Source organism: Balaenoptera borealis, assembly GCF_965194805.1.
Source record: "Balaenoptera borealis genome assembly, chromosome: 11".
Classification (NCBI taxonomy): Eukaryota; Metazoa; Chordata; class Mammalia; order Artiodactyla; family Balaenopteridae; genus Balaenoptera; species Balaenoptera borealis.
Genome location: NC_138868.1, coordinates 6,182,051 through 6,195,550, shown reverse-complemented (window position 1 = coordinate 6,195,550; position 13,500 = coordinate 6,182,051). Strand labels below are relative to the sequence as shown.

Genomic DNA, 13,500 nt, shown 5'->3' with positions numbered 1-13,500 from the left:
TGTCTCCCTTCATCACCCCAGAAAACATTCAAAACAGCTCGGCGCCTCGGTGTTTCTGACTGTGAAATGGGAATAGTGCTCCCTGTTCCCCACCAGCGCGGCGCAGGAAAAGGGTCATGAGGAGGCCCAAAAGGTAGCTTCTAGAGCAGTCTGCAGCCACTATTATTATCGTCATCTTCGTTGTACACGTGAGGAAACAGACTCAAAGAGGGCCCGTGGCTTTCCCAAGAGTCACACAGCGCCCAAGCTGCGGAGCCGGAACGCGAACCCCGGATCTCCGCCACGGGGTACACCCCAGTGCCCCCAAATTCTGCAGTCTCCTAGCCTCAGGACAACCTGCTGCCTGGTCCCGACCCGTGTGGCCTCGCCCCCATCCGGCCCCTCCCTCCTCCCCCATATTTAGCGGGAATCCGATCCGGGGCTGGGCCGGGCGCTACTTAACGCGGCCCCCATGTTCTGGAGCCCGCCGAGCGGAGCGGAGCCAGGAGCCCGAGCGAGATGATGATGGTTATGCAGCCCGAGGGTCTGGGGACCGCGGAGGGGCCCTTCGCGGGCGGCGGCGGCAGGGGCGGCGAGTACATGGAACAGGAGGAGGACTGGGACCGCGACCTGCTGCTGGACCCGGCCTGGGAGAAGCAGCAGCGGAAAGTGAGTGCTACCCCATTTCCTGATGGCAAAACTGAGGCCTGAGAAGCCAGGCGGTTTGTCCTTGGCATCTCAGCAGGTCGAGGGCAGAGCCTGTCTTAACCCTCAGTGCCACTTCCTCGCCCAGGCTCTGCCCATCAGTCCTCTGCTGTCCCCCAGGGCCCGAATAGAGGGCTGGAGACCCTCACGAGGGGTTTAGGAGGACAAGAAGAATTTCTGGGGTCCCCACCCCACAGGGTTCATTCCCCTGGGCCCACTGCTCCACTTCTGCTAAGGAATATGGTTTGGGCAAAGCCCGGGAGATCCAAGTTCGGGGTGTGGGTGGGGTAGGGAAGAATGATCTTTGTCTCCACAACCCCACTCTCTAGTGAAATATTCCCAGACCCCACCTGCGGACTTGCAGCCAGGCAGCTAGAGGACTTGGGAGTGTGGGGAAGGGGTAACCGTCCCAGACCCCTTCCCCACCCTCTCTATGTTCTCTCCAGCGTGGTGTCCGTGGTCACTCTATCCCAACTGTCAAATGAGGAAACTGGGGCTGAGATAGGACCCAAATCATATGCTGTCAGAAAACAGGACGCCCCGCAACCTGAGGGTCTTTGCCCATTGCTTGCCCCACCCCCATTCTTTCCCAAGATACCCCTCCTCACCCCAGCGGCCCTGAATCTGCTGAAAAGGCCATGAGGTCGGGGAGGAGGGGAGCCCTGGGTTCCCTTTCGTGGTAGGTAACCTGACTCTCTGGCCAGATAGACATTTCGTGCTGAGGCAGCACCTTGGAGGAGCTGAGAGGGGCACATGGGCAGCTGCTGCCCAGGCCCAGCCTTGTAAGGCACTCGGGCCTCCCCTCCCCGATCTATTTTCACTCCCAGACTTTCCCAAGTGGAGGGGGCAGGACACCTGGGGACCCAAAAGAGAAAATGATCCAGGCTGGAGTGAGGAAACTTTGGGGAGTGTGGCAGGACAGCGGTAGGAGTGTACCACAAGGTCATTAGACCCTGCTCAGCACTTGCCAACAGTGTATGAGTCCAGGAAAGGGCAGGGGAACAGGGGTGTTTGGTGGAATTTGCAGGATCTGAGAATCCCAGAATTTAGAATCAGAGCATTTCCACTGGGTTAGTTGACAGGAGATGACCCCAGGGGCTGGGAGGCTCAGCTGACTCAGCTAGGGTGCCCGGGGTGACACGCCTCCCCCCAGGCTCCTCCTGCACCTGTCTCCAAGCAGGGCTGTGGTCCTTGGGTCCAGCAATCTCCCGGTGATGTCATCCCTGCCCCTGGCTCCAGCTGCCATCTGCTCTGCAACAACTCCTATCCCCCCACCCACCCACCCACCCACCCAGGCCTCTCCCAGATCCAGGTCCACATGCCCCTCATAAGATACAGGCTAGTCTGTAACTTGCTTTCATCACTTAAAATATCAGGAGCATCCTTCCAACCCAACTTACAGCCACCCACCTCATCGACTCATTCAATGATTGCATAGAGTAGACGCTCTGTAAATTCATCAGCACCCCCTGGAGTTGGACATTCTGGTTGTTTCTCATCTAACATTGTTTATTACAATGTAATGAACATCTCTGTGTTCAGCTTTAGTCCCACTCCCATGCCTGCTTCTCCTCCATGTCTTGAAGCACTCCTGCCTCCTCCCACCTGATAACCGAGTCCTCTTTATTCAACCTCATTGCAAACATTCATTCATTGTTTCTTAGGGAGGTCCTAGTATGTGCCAGGCACTGTTTTAGGTGCCAGCAATTCAGCAGGGGACAAAAGTAAAGACCCCGCCTCAGGGAGCTTATATTCTAGCAAGGACAAATGTTTCCATCTCATCCACTTGATCCTGCCCTGTCCCACTCACTGACACCCTTCCTCCCTCACCCTGGTCTCAGTCGGCACCTCCTCACTTCTCCCTTCTGCTCTGCCAAGCCCTTTGCCTCCCCTCTGCGACCAGAATGAGCTTTCTAAAACACAGTGCTGCCCCTCCCCCTCCTGTGCCTGAAAGCTTCCCCTGTTGCCCTCAAGATCAAGTTCAGACTCCCTGGCTTAGCACTCAAGATCGTGCATGACCTGGCCTCTGCCGCCCCTCCGGCCTGCCTCTCACCACGTATACCCCAACACCCCCAGAGCAGTGCCCGGATAGCTGTAGCCCCGCAGACCTAGTAACTGTTTCTCGTCGCCAAGCACTTGCCCGTGTGGCTGCCCTTGCCTGGAATGCCCTTGCCTGCCCTTCCCTGCCTGAGTAACTCCTGCTCTTCCATCACAGTTCTGATCAATTATTAACCTTCCCCAAGAGGTCCCCCACTTGATATGAAGAACTCCTCCCCTAGTCTCCCCAATACTAGTCTCCCCAGCACTTCTCAGACCAACAGGACTCTTTGACTGACTGTGAGTTCCTTTAGGGCAAGGAGCAAATCTCATTAAAAGTCATGTTTGTCAGATGAAAGAATGCCCTTTCCTCCACCACGGAGGCCCCCCGTCCTGCCTTTCCTCCTGCCCTATCTCGACCCAGAGCATCTGAGACTCCAGGGTTGGAAGGAAGTCCAGAGAATCCAACTGCCCTCTCTTGTGCTCGGGGCCCCGTCAATTTAGTGCTCAGCACCCACTTACACAGCGGAGGGAAAGAATTCCAAATGATTTCCAGGGCCACCTCCCTGGAGTATCTGCTTGGCGGTGGCAGGGGGATGCTCTCAGTTCCAGAATCCTGCAAGGTCAGGGGAAGAAGGACCTGAGACATCACTGAGTCTGAACCCTTAATTGTGCAAATGGAGAGACTGAGCCCAAGAGAGGTCAAGGGGCACATCCCAGGTCACAGAGAGTGAGTAGCTCAGCTGGGATTGGAGCCCAAGTATGGATTCCACCAAGGAGTGCTGATGGCAGAATCCAGGGCCTCGAGGCTTGGTAGGTTGGTAGAAACTTGTGCACCAAGCTCTAGGTCACTGCCATCCCCCAAAGACACACAGCCATATAGCACCCTGCCCATCTCAGACAGAGGCTGAGGCGGAAGCACACTCTGGCCGGAGAGGGAGGGCACTCTCCTCCAGAAACTAGGTCAGGCTGGGCCTGAGTGTCCAGCTGATCCTCTACAGCCTGCAGAAAGCTCTTGCAGCCTCATGGTCTGCTTGAAGGCCAGTTCACAACAGCCTTAAGAGGTCGGTGAAGCTGAGATAATAAAAACACAGGTGCACAGTCCCTCAGAGCTATCTGTGCTTTGACCCAGAATTTTTCAGATTTGAGGCAGTATCACCCTGCACTGACCCTTGTGCCTCAGAGAGCCCCACACTTTGGAGTGTCTGCTTTACAGATTTCTAATTCCCCCTTCAGTGCTTGAGACTGGCACAAGCTGTTGTGCCGGCAGTGAGGCACCCCAAGTCCAAACTGGGACCTGAATGGGCCCCAGACCCCATTTCTCCTTTTCCAGGAGAATTAAATCTCAGAGAGGGAAAGGGGCTGGCCCCAGATGCACAGCAAGTCAGTGGCTGAGCCAGTACTTGAATCCAGGGCCTTGGGCTCTGAGATCTGCGCTGACAGAGGAGCCAGGGCGCTGTCCTCAGCACTAGGGTCTGAGCACTGTCCTCTGCCCCCAGACCTTCACTGCCTGGTGCAACTCACACCTGCGCAAGGCTGGCACCCAGATCGAGAACATCGAGGAGGATTTCCGCAATGGCCTCAAACTCATGTTGCTCCTGGAGGTCATTTCAGGTGAGGGGTGCAAATCAGTGCACAGGGACCCCAGGACCCAGGGGAAAACCCAGAGAGCTGGGGGAGTAGTGGCATCAGAGTGCTGGAGGGGGATTGCTGAGGGAGGGGGAAGTTTGAGGACCATGTCTTCAGCTTCCTCTCATGACCTTTGACCCTTGACCTCTCCCCTCACACCCAGGAGAGAGGCTGTCCAGGCCAGACAAAGGCAAGATGCGCTTCCACAAGATCGCCAATGTCAACAAGGCCCTGGACTTCATTGCCAGCAAGGGGGTGAAGCTGGTGTCCATCGGTGCCGAAGGTGAGGCGATGGCAGGAGGAGGCCTGGGCAGGGGCCGGGGGTGCGGTCCCTCATCTCAACAATAGGGATAACCGTCCGTGCCTCGCAGGCGGGACTGTCAGGAGCCAAGGTACCCAAAGTGCCAGCGCAGGACCTGGCACCCAGTAGGTGTTCAGTGAATCATTTTGAAGGAAAATGATTGAGCACCTACCTACTAGGTGCCGGCCCTGGGATGGGGACAAGGGCCAGAGGGCGGAGCAGGGGGAGGGCAGCCAAGGCCTCGAGTGCCAGGCGGAGTGTGTCTCCACCCCCCCACTCTGCAGAGGTTGTCGACGGGAACCTGAAGATGACCCTGGGCATGATCTGGACCATCATCCTTCGCTTCGCCATCCAGGACATCTCCGTGGAAGGTGAGCGGCAAGGAGGCAGGTAGGGTGAGAGGGCTGGCCCAAAGCCCTCCCCAACCAACACTCACCCCCGTCCCCGCCCAGAAACCTCGGCCAAGGAGGGCTTGCTCCTGTGGTGTCAGCGGAAGACGGCGCCGTACCGCAACGTCAATGTGCAGAACTTCCACACCAGGTCCGTCTGCCCATCAGTGTGTGGGGCCTCAGCCGGGCTCTGGGCCCTGGCATAAGCCACGAGGCAGAAGAGGTCACAGCCAAGTTCCTGCAACAGTGTCTGAAAATAGGAGGACTCGGTCAATGTTGAATCGAATCCAGGAGGGCAAGGGGGAAATTCCTGGAGGAGGGAGCACGGGAGACATCCCGGGAAGGGTGTTCCAGCCAGAGGGAACCTTGTGAGCAAAGACCTGGAGACCAAAAACATCTAGAAACTGGTGTAGCTTAAGTACAAGGATGTGAAGGAACCATGATGAGCTTGGAGGAAATGGTCCCAGGTTGGCAATCAAGGGCCTTAAATGCCAAGCCAAGGAGTTTGGACTTTACTCCATTTTACAGATGAGGCCGTCCTGATAGGGGTGCTCCTGGGACGAGGGTAGGACAGGGCCGCAGCTTGAACCCAGGCTGGACTCCCATACTCCCCTTCTCTCTGTCCAGCTGGAAGGATGGCCTGGCCCTCTGTGCTCTCATCCACCGGCACCGCCCTGACCTCATTGACTACACCAAACTGCGCAAGGTAGGCCTCCACCACCCCCAGCCCCGACTCCCCAGTCTCTGCCCTCAGCTGACCTTTCACCTCTCCCCCCCTCCCGCACACCATCTAGGATGACCCCATTGGCAACCTGAACACTGCCTTCGAGGTGGCAGAGAAGTACCTGGACATCCCCAAGATGTTGGATGCAGAAGGTGAGAGTAAGCCTCGCCGGGGCGAGGACTCCGCTTACGCACCAGTCCGCACGGTCCTACCTCCACACCTTTGCCCCTGCTCCTCCCTCCTCCTGGAATGCTCTGCCCCTCACCCTGCTCCCTGGGCGAATCCTCCTTGCCAACAGGCCCCCTTCTCCAGGAGCCCTTATCCGGTCCCCTGTCCCTCTCCACCCAGTGGAACCAGGCTCTGCCGCCTCTGCCTTATGTAATGGCTCCACCCAGTTACCTGGGTCACCTGGCGGCATGACGGTCACCCATCCTGGGAGCTGCTCTCGGGTGGGTCCTGCCTCTTGTCCCTGTGCCTATAAAGGCTTTAGTCAGTTGAACCAGCAAACATTTTCTGGGCACCTACTGTGCCTGGTACCCTGGATGTGAACTTAGGAGAAAGACAGACAGACAGACAGACCAAGGTATGGGATGCTTAGAGAAACCAGGCAGTGCGAACTGGGGCCTCATCAGGGCTACAGTGTCTGCTCACTCACCCACGCCCTCATGCTCTCCTCACCCCACAGAGGGGGAGGTTGCTAGGCCCTGGGGTGATCCAAGAGGGCTCCAGGGAAGAGCTGGGTTTGGGGCATCTGGCAGCTAGTGGCCATGACTAGATGTCTCTGCACCCTACAGTCCCGAGGGAACTCTCTGCCTGGGTGGGGACAGGGGCCCACTCCCCATCCCTGGCTTCGGCCAATCGACACCTCGCTGCCATCCCGCAGACATCGTGAACACCCCAAAGCCCGATGAGAAGGCCGTCATGACCTACGTTTCCTGCTTCTACCACGCCTTCGCGGGGGCGGAGCAGGTAGGGGCTCGGCTGCTGCTGCCTGGGCTGGGCAGCACCTCCACATTTGGAGGTGCCAGGCCCCATGTGGGTGGGAGTGCCACCGTCCCAGCCGCACATACTCGATCCTTGGGGGAGCTCAGGCGCGGAGGCCTCTGGCCTGGAAGCCCATCCTTACCCTACAAGGTGTGCCCCCTCATCCTCTCCTCTGTTGCATGGGCCCAGGTTTGAAGGGTTTACAGAGGGAGGCTGGGTCGGGGGTGTCTGTGGCAGCTTGTTCTAACGCCAGCCCTTCTGCCCACTCCCACCACAGGCAGAGACAGCCGCCAACAGGATCTGCAAGGTGCTGGCCGTGAACCAGGAGAACGAGAAGCTGATGGAGGAGTACGAGAAGCTGGCCAGTGAGGTGAGGCTGGGGCTGAGAGGACCGCCCCCTCTCCCCTACCTGTGCTCTCCCAACCCGGTCCTGCCGCTCCTCCCAACCCAGCTGAGCCCTGGCCTGGACCTGCAGAGCCTCCCTCTCCTCAGAGTAGCCGTGGCCTCTCCCAGCCTCCTCCTGCCATCTTTACCCACCCCCTGCCCCCTTCCGCCCACCCAGGCTCCTGTCATCCACTCGTCATCCATCCAGCTACTCGTTCATTTCTCCATTCACTCATCTTTAGCCAGTCTCCTGGCCCTTTGTGCTTTGCCGACCTACACTGGTCCCTGGACTCAGAAGTTAACCATCCTGCTCCTGCCCTGACGAGCGGGGACCCTCACCCTGCTTGAGGCCCGGCCTTCTGGCCACAGCTTGGGTTTGGGTGGAGAGGGGTGGGCGAGGTGAGCAGGCCCACTCAGCGCTCTCTGCTCTGCCCCTGCCTGGCCCCGCAGCTGCTGGAATGGATCCGCCGCACCGTGCCGTGGCTGGAGAACCGCATCGGCGAGCCCAGCATGAACGCCATGCAGCGCAGGCTGGAGGACTTCCGGGACTACCGGCGCCTGCACAAGCCGCCCCGCGTGCAGGAGAAGTGCCAGCTGGAGATCAACTTCAACACATTGCAAACCAAGCTGCGGCTGAGCCAACGGCCCGCCTTCATGCCATCTGAGGGCAAGCTGGTCTCGGTGAGCCAGGCCAGGGGAGGTGGTGACCCCAGCCCTGCCCACATCCTCCGGGTGACCTTGGACTCTCTGTCCCCATCCGTACAATGGGTGAACTGTGATGGCGGGCACCTCTGCCTGCCCCACAGGACATCGCCAACGCATGGGGGGCGCTGCAGCAAGCGGAGAAGGGCTATGAGGACTGGCTGCTCTCGGAGATCCGGCGCCTGCAGCGGCTGCAGCACCTGGCAGAGAAGTTCCAGCAGAAGGCCTCCCTGCACGAAGCCTGGACCCAGAGTAGGTACCTCTGGGGCCTGATTCTGTCCTGGGGTGGAGACTGGTCGGGGGTAGGCGTTCTGCAAGGAAGCTGGGGGTCTGTCTGCTAGTCCCACCCTGACTTGCTGTGCAGTCAAGCCACTGCCCCTTTTGGGGCCACAGTTTCTTTATCTGTAGACTCAGGCCCCTTTCTCCTGGCTCTGGTCTTCTGTAAGGTCTGCTCTGATTAATTTGTCATTTAGCACTTTATTTGTGTATGTGGCAGGTGTCCAAAGGTGAGTCCCCACGCTAACATAATTTACATTATACCCAAAGTATACTGATGCCAAAATATTGCATGAATCAAATATATCACTGGGTGAAAACATTCGCTCTGTATTCTCTCAAGGATTTTAATCCTATAACTGAATGAGTCCTGCTTAAAAAAATAATGAACGCTAATAATGGATTATGGACATATTGAACAGCAGTGGTTTGACAGAATAATTCCTTAAATATACGGCCACTTATGTGATCCTGACAGGTCTTTGAACCTCTAAACCTCAGTTACCTTCTCTGCAAAATGCAGAGGCACTCAATAAATGGTTGCTGCTGCAATTACTGTGACTGTGGTCTTATGTGCATAATTATGGTAACTGTCATTCTCAAAGCACTTTTACATTCATTATTCATTCATCCAACAAATATTCATAGACGGTCTACCAAGTGCCAGGCACTGGGTAAGCAAAGGAAAAATGGATCAAGGGCTCACTGGGTTCACAGAGTCATTGGAAAGCACTTTGCGATCGAATAATACCAGAAGTGTACCAAGGGCCACCCCAAATCGTGCAGGGTCAAGGGACCCTGACATCACTCACGGGCCATGCCCTGGAACAGGAGCTTCACTTAACTTTATCACACTAGTGTCTCAGAGCAAACCCCGAGGGTAGGCTGGGCAGGTGTGGTCACCTACATTTCACAGATGAGGGCCCTCCATGGTCACACAGCCCGGCTTGGACCCCCTGCTCCTGTCGCGGCTGCTGCTGGGTGACCTGAGCCGGGCCTCTCTCCGAGCAGGGAAGGAGGAGATGCTGAGCCAGCGGGACTACGAGTCGGCTTCGCTGCAGGAGGTGCGGGCGCTGCTGCGGCGCCACGAGGCCTCTGAGAGCGACCTGGCGGCGCACCAGGACCGCGTGGAGCACATCGCTGCGCTGGCCCAGGAGCTCAAGTAGGCGCGGATTGCCCCCGGGCAGCCCGGGGGTGACCACGCCCCTACCTGGCTCCACCCCTTCTCCCTGCTCCCATAGCCCTCCAGACCTTTTGCTTTCCCTGGTTTGGTAACCCTGCCTTGGTACTCATGTCCTTCCCCGTCACCACTTACTCTGCCCTCCTCCTGTAACCCTCTCCCCATCTCCAGACCCCGCTCTGCTACCCACGTTCTTCCCACACTGGCGCTCGACCTGCCCCCAAACCTGGCAGCTCCCTTCAGCTTCAGGCAGGCCCAATCCTCACCAGCAGCCCGGGCCTTGTGCCACGTCTTGGAAACCGGCCCCCGAAACTCCAGGCCCTGCCCCTCCACCCAAGCTCCTCCAGGGACTGGAGCTGAGGACCCCCTTCTCCCAGGAATGCGCTGGGAAGCCCCTGCTCTAGGAAAGCCCCGCTTCGCCCCCACCTCCCCTGGCTCCCTTATGCCTTCACCACCACTGTGCCCAGGTTCCAGCCCCTGGAGGGCAGTCAGGAAGAAATCTGGGCTGGAGTCTGGCCCCAAAGTTGCCCCCCTTCCTGCCCCTAGTGATCTAGACTACCATGAGGTGGCCTCGGTGAACAGCCGCTGCCAGGCCATCTGTGACCAGTGGGACAACCTGGGCACGTTGACCCAGAAGAGGCGGGATGCGCTAGAGGTGAGGTTGGGGGCCAGGGAGGTGGAGGCTGGACACTGGAGGAAGTGAGAGGGTCTGCTGGGCAGGCTGCTGACTGGCCGTCCCTGTGGCCCCTAGCGGATGGAGAAGCTCCTAGAGACCATCGACCAGCTGCAGCTGGAGTTTGCCCGGCGGGTAGCGCCCTTCAACAACTGGCTGGACGGCGCCGTGGAGGACCTGCAGGACGTGTGGCTGGTGCACTCGGTGGAGGAGACGCAGGTGGGCACAGGGGTTCCAGGTGTGGGGCGGTGGGATGAGATGACAGGGAAGCGGCCTGTTTCTGTCAGCCACCCCTTTGGGCTCCTGGGGAATGGGGGGCCAGAGAAAAACCCCAGTTCCCGAGTGCTGGGAGACGGAAGGCCTGGGTTCTCCTGCCACCGCTGCCCTGGCCCCACTGGATGGCCCAGAGCACGCTGCTGCCCTTCGTTGCTGCGGGAAGTAGGGGCGCTGGTTGATGCTTCCTGCCTGCCCTCCCCAGAGCCTGGTGACAGCACACGAGCAGTTCAAGGCAACGTTGCCTGAGGCCGACCGAGAGAGGGGAGCCATCCTGAACATACAGGGTGAGATCCAGAAGATCTGCCAAACATACGGGCTGCGGCCCAGCTCCACCAACCCCTACATCGCCCTCAGCCCGCAGGACATCAACACCAAGTGGGACACGGTCAGTGCCACCTGTGGCCTTTCCCTGCCTCTCCCCGCTCAGATGCATTCTAACCACCCTGATCTGTAAAATGGCCATAACAGCAGCATTTTCCTGTGAGGCGTGATTTTTTCTTTCTTTTTTTTTGGCTGCGTTGGGTCTTCGTTGCTACGCGCGGGCTTTCTCTAGTTGCGGCGAGTGGGGACTGCTCTTCATTGTGGTGCGCGGGCGTCTCATTGAGGCGGCTTCTCTTGTTGTGGAGCACGGGCTCTAGGCACACGGGCTTCAGTAGTTGTGGCTCGCGGGCTCTAGAGTGCAGGCTCAGTAGTGGTGGCGCACATGGGCTTAGTTGCTCCGCGGCATGTGTGATCTTCCCGGACCAGGGCTCGAACCCATGTCCCTTGCATCGGCAGGCGGATTCTTAACCACTGTGCCACCAGGGAAGCCCCTGTCAGGCCTGACTGAAGCAGAATTAGATCCGGTGTGTGGACATCCTTTATAAAACAATCTAAGTTCATTAAGAATGATGTCATGGGCCCCATTTTGCAGACGAGGAAACAAGCCTAGAGAGGCTGAGTGCTCAGAGCTTGCCCCCCACAGAGCCCTGAGGCCTTGGTTCAGAGCGGCAGGAGCAGTGTGAGGGGCTGGAGCCCATCTCCCACTCCCAGAGCTGCCCCTGGCACAACCAGCCTCCCTCCCAGGTCCTAAAGCTGGTACCCAGCCGTGACCAGACGCTGCATGAGGAGCTGACAAGGCAACAGGTGAATGAGAGGCTCCGGCGGCAGTTTGCAGCCCAGGCCAATGCCGTCGGGCCCTGGATCCAGGGGAAGGTGGAGGTAAGGCTGGGATCATGAAGCCAGCCCGGGGGAGTAGGGCCAGGGCTGGGCCACCGGCAGCTGGGAGCCCTCATTCTGCCCGGCTCCCCCTGCAGGAAGTGGGGCGCCTGGCAGCGGGAATGACCGGCTCTCTGGAGGAGCAGATAGCGGGGCTGCGGCAGCAGGAGCAGAACATCATCAACTACAAGAGCAACATCGACCGGCTGGAGGGTGACCACCAGCTGCTGCAGGAGGGCTCGGTGTTCGACAATAAGCACACCGTCTACAGCATGGAGGTGGGATCACACCCGCTCAGGACAGAGGGGAGGCGGCAGTGGCTGGGGAAGCCTGGGGCGGCCACAGCTGGACACAGCACATCTGCCCCAGGGGTTCCCCAGTTCAGCATGGCCAGGTCCCCCAATGTACTTGTGGGGATACTGAGACCCAGCGAGTGAAAGTGACCTGGCCAGTCACAGAGCAGTCTAAACCCAGGCCTGGATTGGCCATGGCTGGTTGATCAATACGTAATACGTAATAAATCACCAAATTTTAAGGCAGGAAGGGCCACTGGACGTCACTCTGTGGAAACTCCAGATGGGGACAGAGGCCCAGCCAGGGGGAGGACTTGTCCAGGGTCATACAGTGAATTGGGGGTGGAGCCAGACCTAGTGGCCAGGCACTGGCCACCCACTGACCCAGCCTGTTTTCTGCTTTCCCAGCACATCCGTGTGGGCTGGGAGCAGCTGCTCACCTCCATTGCCCGCACCATCAACGAGGTGGAGAACCAGATACTGACCCGAGACGCCAAGGGCCTGAGCCAGGAGCAGCTCAACGAGTTCCGGGCATCCTTCAACCACTTTGACCGGGTCAGCAGGGGCTTAGCCCTGTGCGGTGGTGGACTTAGGGGCAGCAGGGGGGCGGGTGTTGGGGACTGAGCCTGACATCTGCTCCCTCACTACAGAAGCGGAATGGCATGATGGAGCCCGACGACTTCCGGGCCTGCCTCATCTCCATGGGCTACGACCTGGTGAGTGTCCCCCAGCCGCGTCCCAGCCATCCCACCTGTGCCCGTGTCCCTTCCACATCACACATGACCTCATTTCCTCCTCACCCACCCCCTGGGGCTGGGGAGAATTACCCCATTTCACACAGGGGCTACCAAAGGCTCAGAGAGGTAAATTAACTTGCCCAAAGACACTAGATTTGGACCTTGTTCTGTGTGACTCCAGAGCCTGAGCTTGCAACGTTTCTACATCACAGAAACAGCACTACAGAGAGGCCCAGGAAAAGGTCAGGACCGACGGGCAGCAGGGGGCACTGCCATGGGCAGGAAGCAGAGCACAGCCTAGCAGAAAGGATTTCCCAGACCTACAGCTAAGGCTGCAGCGGACGGTCCATGGAGAAAGGGGGCACCTTGTCACTGGAGCTGTCAGGCCAGGGGGACACCAGGAGCCCTCCTGGCTTAAGCACCCCCCGGGCACGGTGCCCGGCCTCTAACCCTGCAGGGGGAAGTGGAGTTTGCTCGAATCATGACCATGGTGGACCCCAACGCAGCTGGGGTCGTGATCTTCCAGGCCTTCATCGACTTCATGACCCGAGAGACAGCCGAGACCGACACGGCTGAGCAGGTTGTGGCCTCGTTCAAGATCCTGGCGGGAGACAAGGTGAGTCCCTGGCGGTGCAGGGGGCTGGCGGGCGGGGGCAAGGAACAGGACCTGTGGGCCCTCAATCCCTCTTCTTCCCCAGAACTACATCACGCCTGAGGAGCTGCGGCGGGAACTCCCAGCTGAGCAGGCCGAGTACTGCATCCACCGCATGGTGCCCTACAAGGGGGCCGGGGCTCCAGCTGGAGCCCTGGACTATGTGGCCTTCTCCAGTGCCCTCTACGGGGAGAGCGACCTCTGACCTCGACCCCTGAGGTTCCCTGTGCAAGTCCGGAGAGAGGGTGCTTCCTCTGGCTGATCCCATCCATCCCTCGGAGCAAGGGCCCTAGAGAATGACCGGCCAAGTGTGTCTCAATAAAAAGCCATAGTGGGCCTCTCTCCATCTCCTTTTGCTTCCTGAAGCAGAAGCTGGGCCCTC

General features: G+C 58.8%; 1 protein-coding gene across 1 annotated transcript; it reads left to right on the top strand.

Moving 5' to 3' along the window:
- Window positions 1–447: 447 nt before the first annotated feature.
- On the top strand, window positions 448–13,464 carry ACTN3 (actinin alpha 3). Its single transcript, XM_082340809.1, has 21 exons — window positions 448–648; window positions 4,221–4,335; window positions 4,514–4,633; window positions 4,936–5,022; window positions 5,104–5,191; window positions 5,668–5,746; window positions 5,835–5,916; window positions 6,648–6,733; window positions 7,026–7,118; window positions 7,583–7,813; window positions 7,939–8,086; window positions 9,122–9,272; window positions 9,837–9,945; window positions 10,042–10,182; window positions 10,442–10,624; window positions 11,305–11,439; window positions 11,535–11,714; window positions 12,138–12,284; window positions 12,380–12,445; window positions 12,924–13,082; window positions 13,165–13,464. The coding sequence occupies exons 1-21, from the start codon at window positions 499–501 to the stop codon at window positions 13,321–13,323; spliced, it is 2,709 nt and encodes a 902-aa protein (XP_082196935.1). The 5' UTR covers window positions 448–498; the 3' UTR covers window positions 13,324–13,464.
- The last annotated feature ends 36 nt before the right edge of the window (window positions 13,465–13,500 follow it).

Bases quoted from the DNA above. Each gene is read 5' to 3' on its own strand.
- ACTN3 (XM_082340809.1), top strand. From the start codon at position 499: ATGATGATGGTTATGCAGCCCGAGGGTCTGGGGACCGCGGAGGGGCCC. The intron at 4,634-4,935 runs GTGAGGCGATGG...CCCACTCTGCAG, and splicing joins GGTGTCCATCGGTGCCGAAG to AGGTTGTCGACGGGAACCTG. The intron at 9,273-9,836 runs GTAGGCGCGGAT...TCCTGCCCCTAG, and splicing joins GCGCTGGCCCAGGAGCTCAA to TGATCTAGACTACCATGAGG.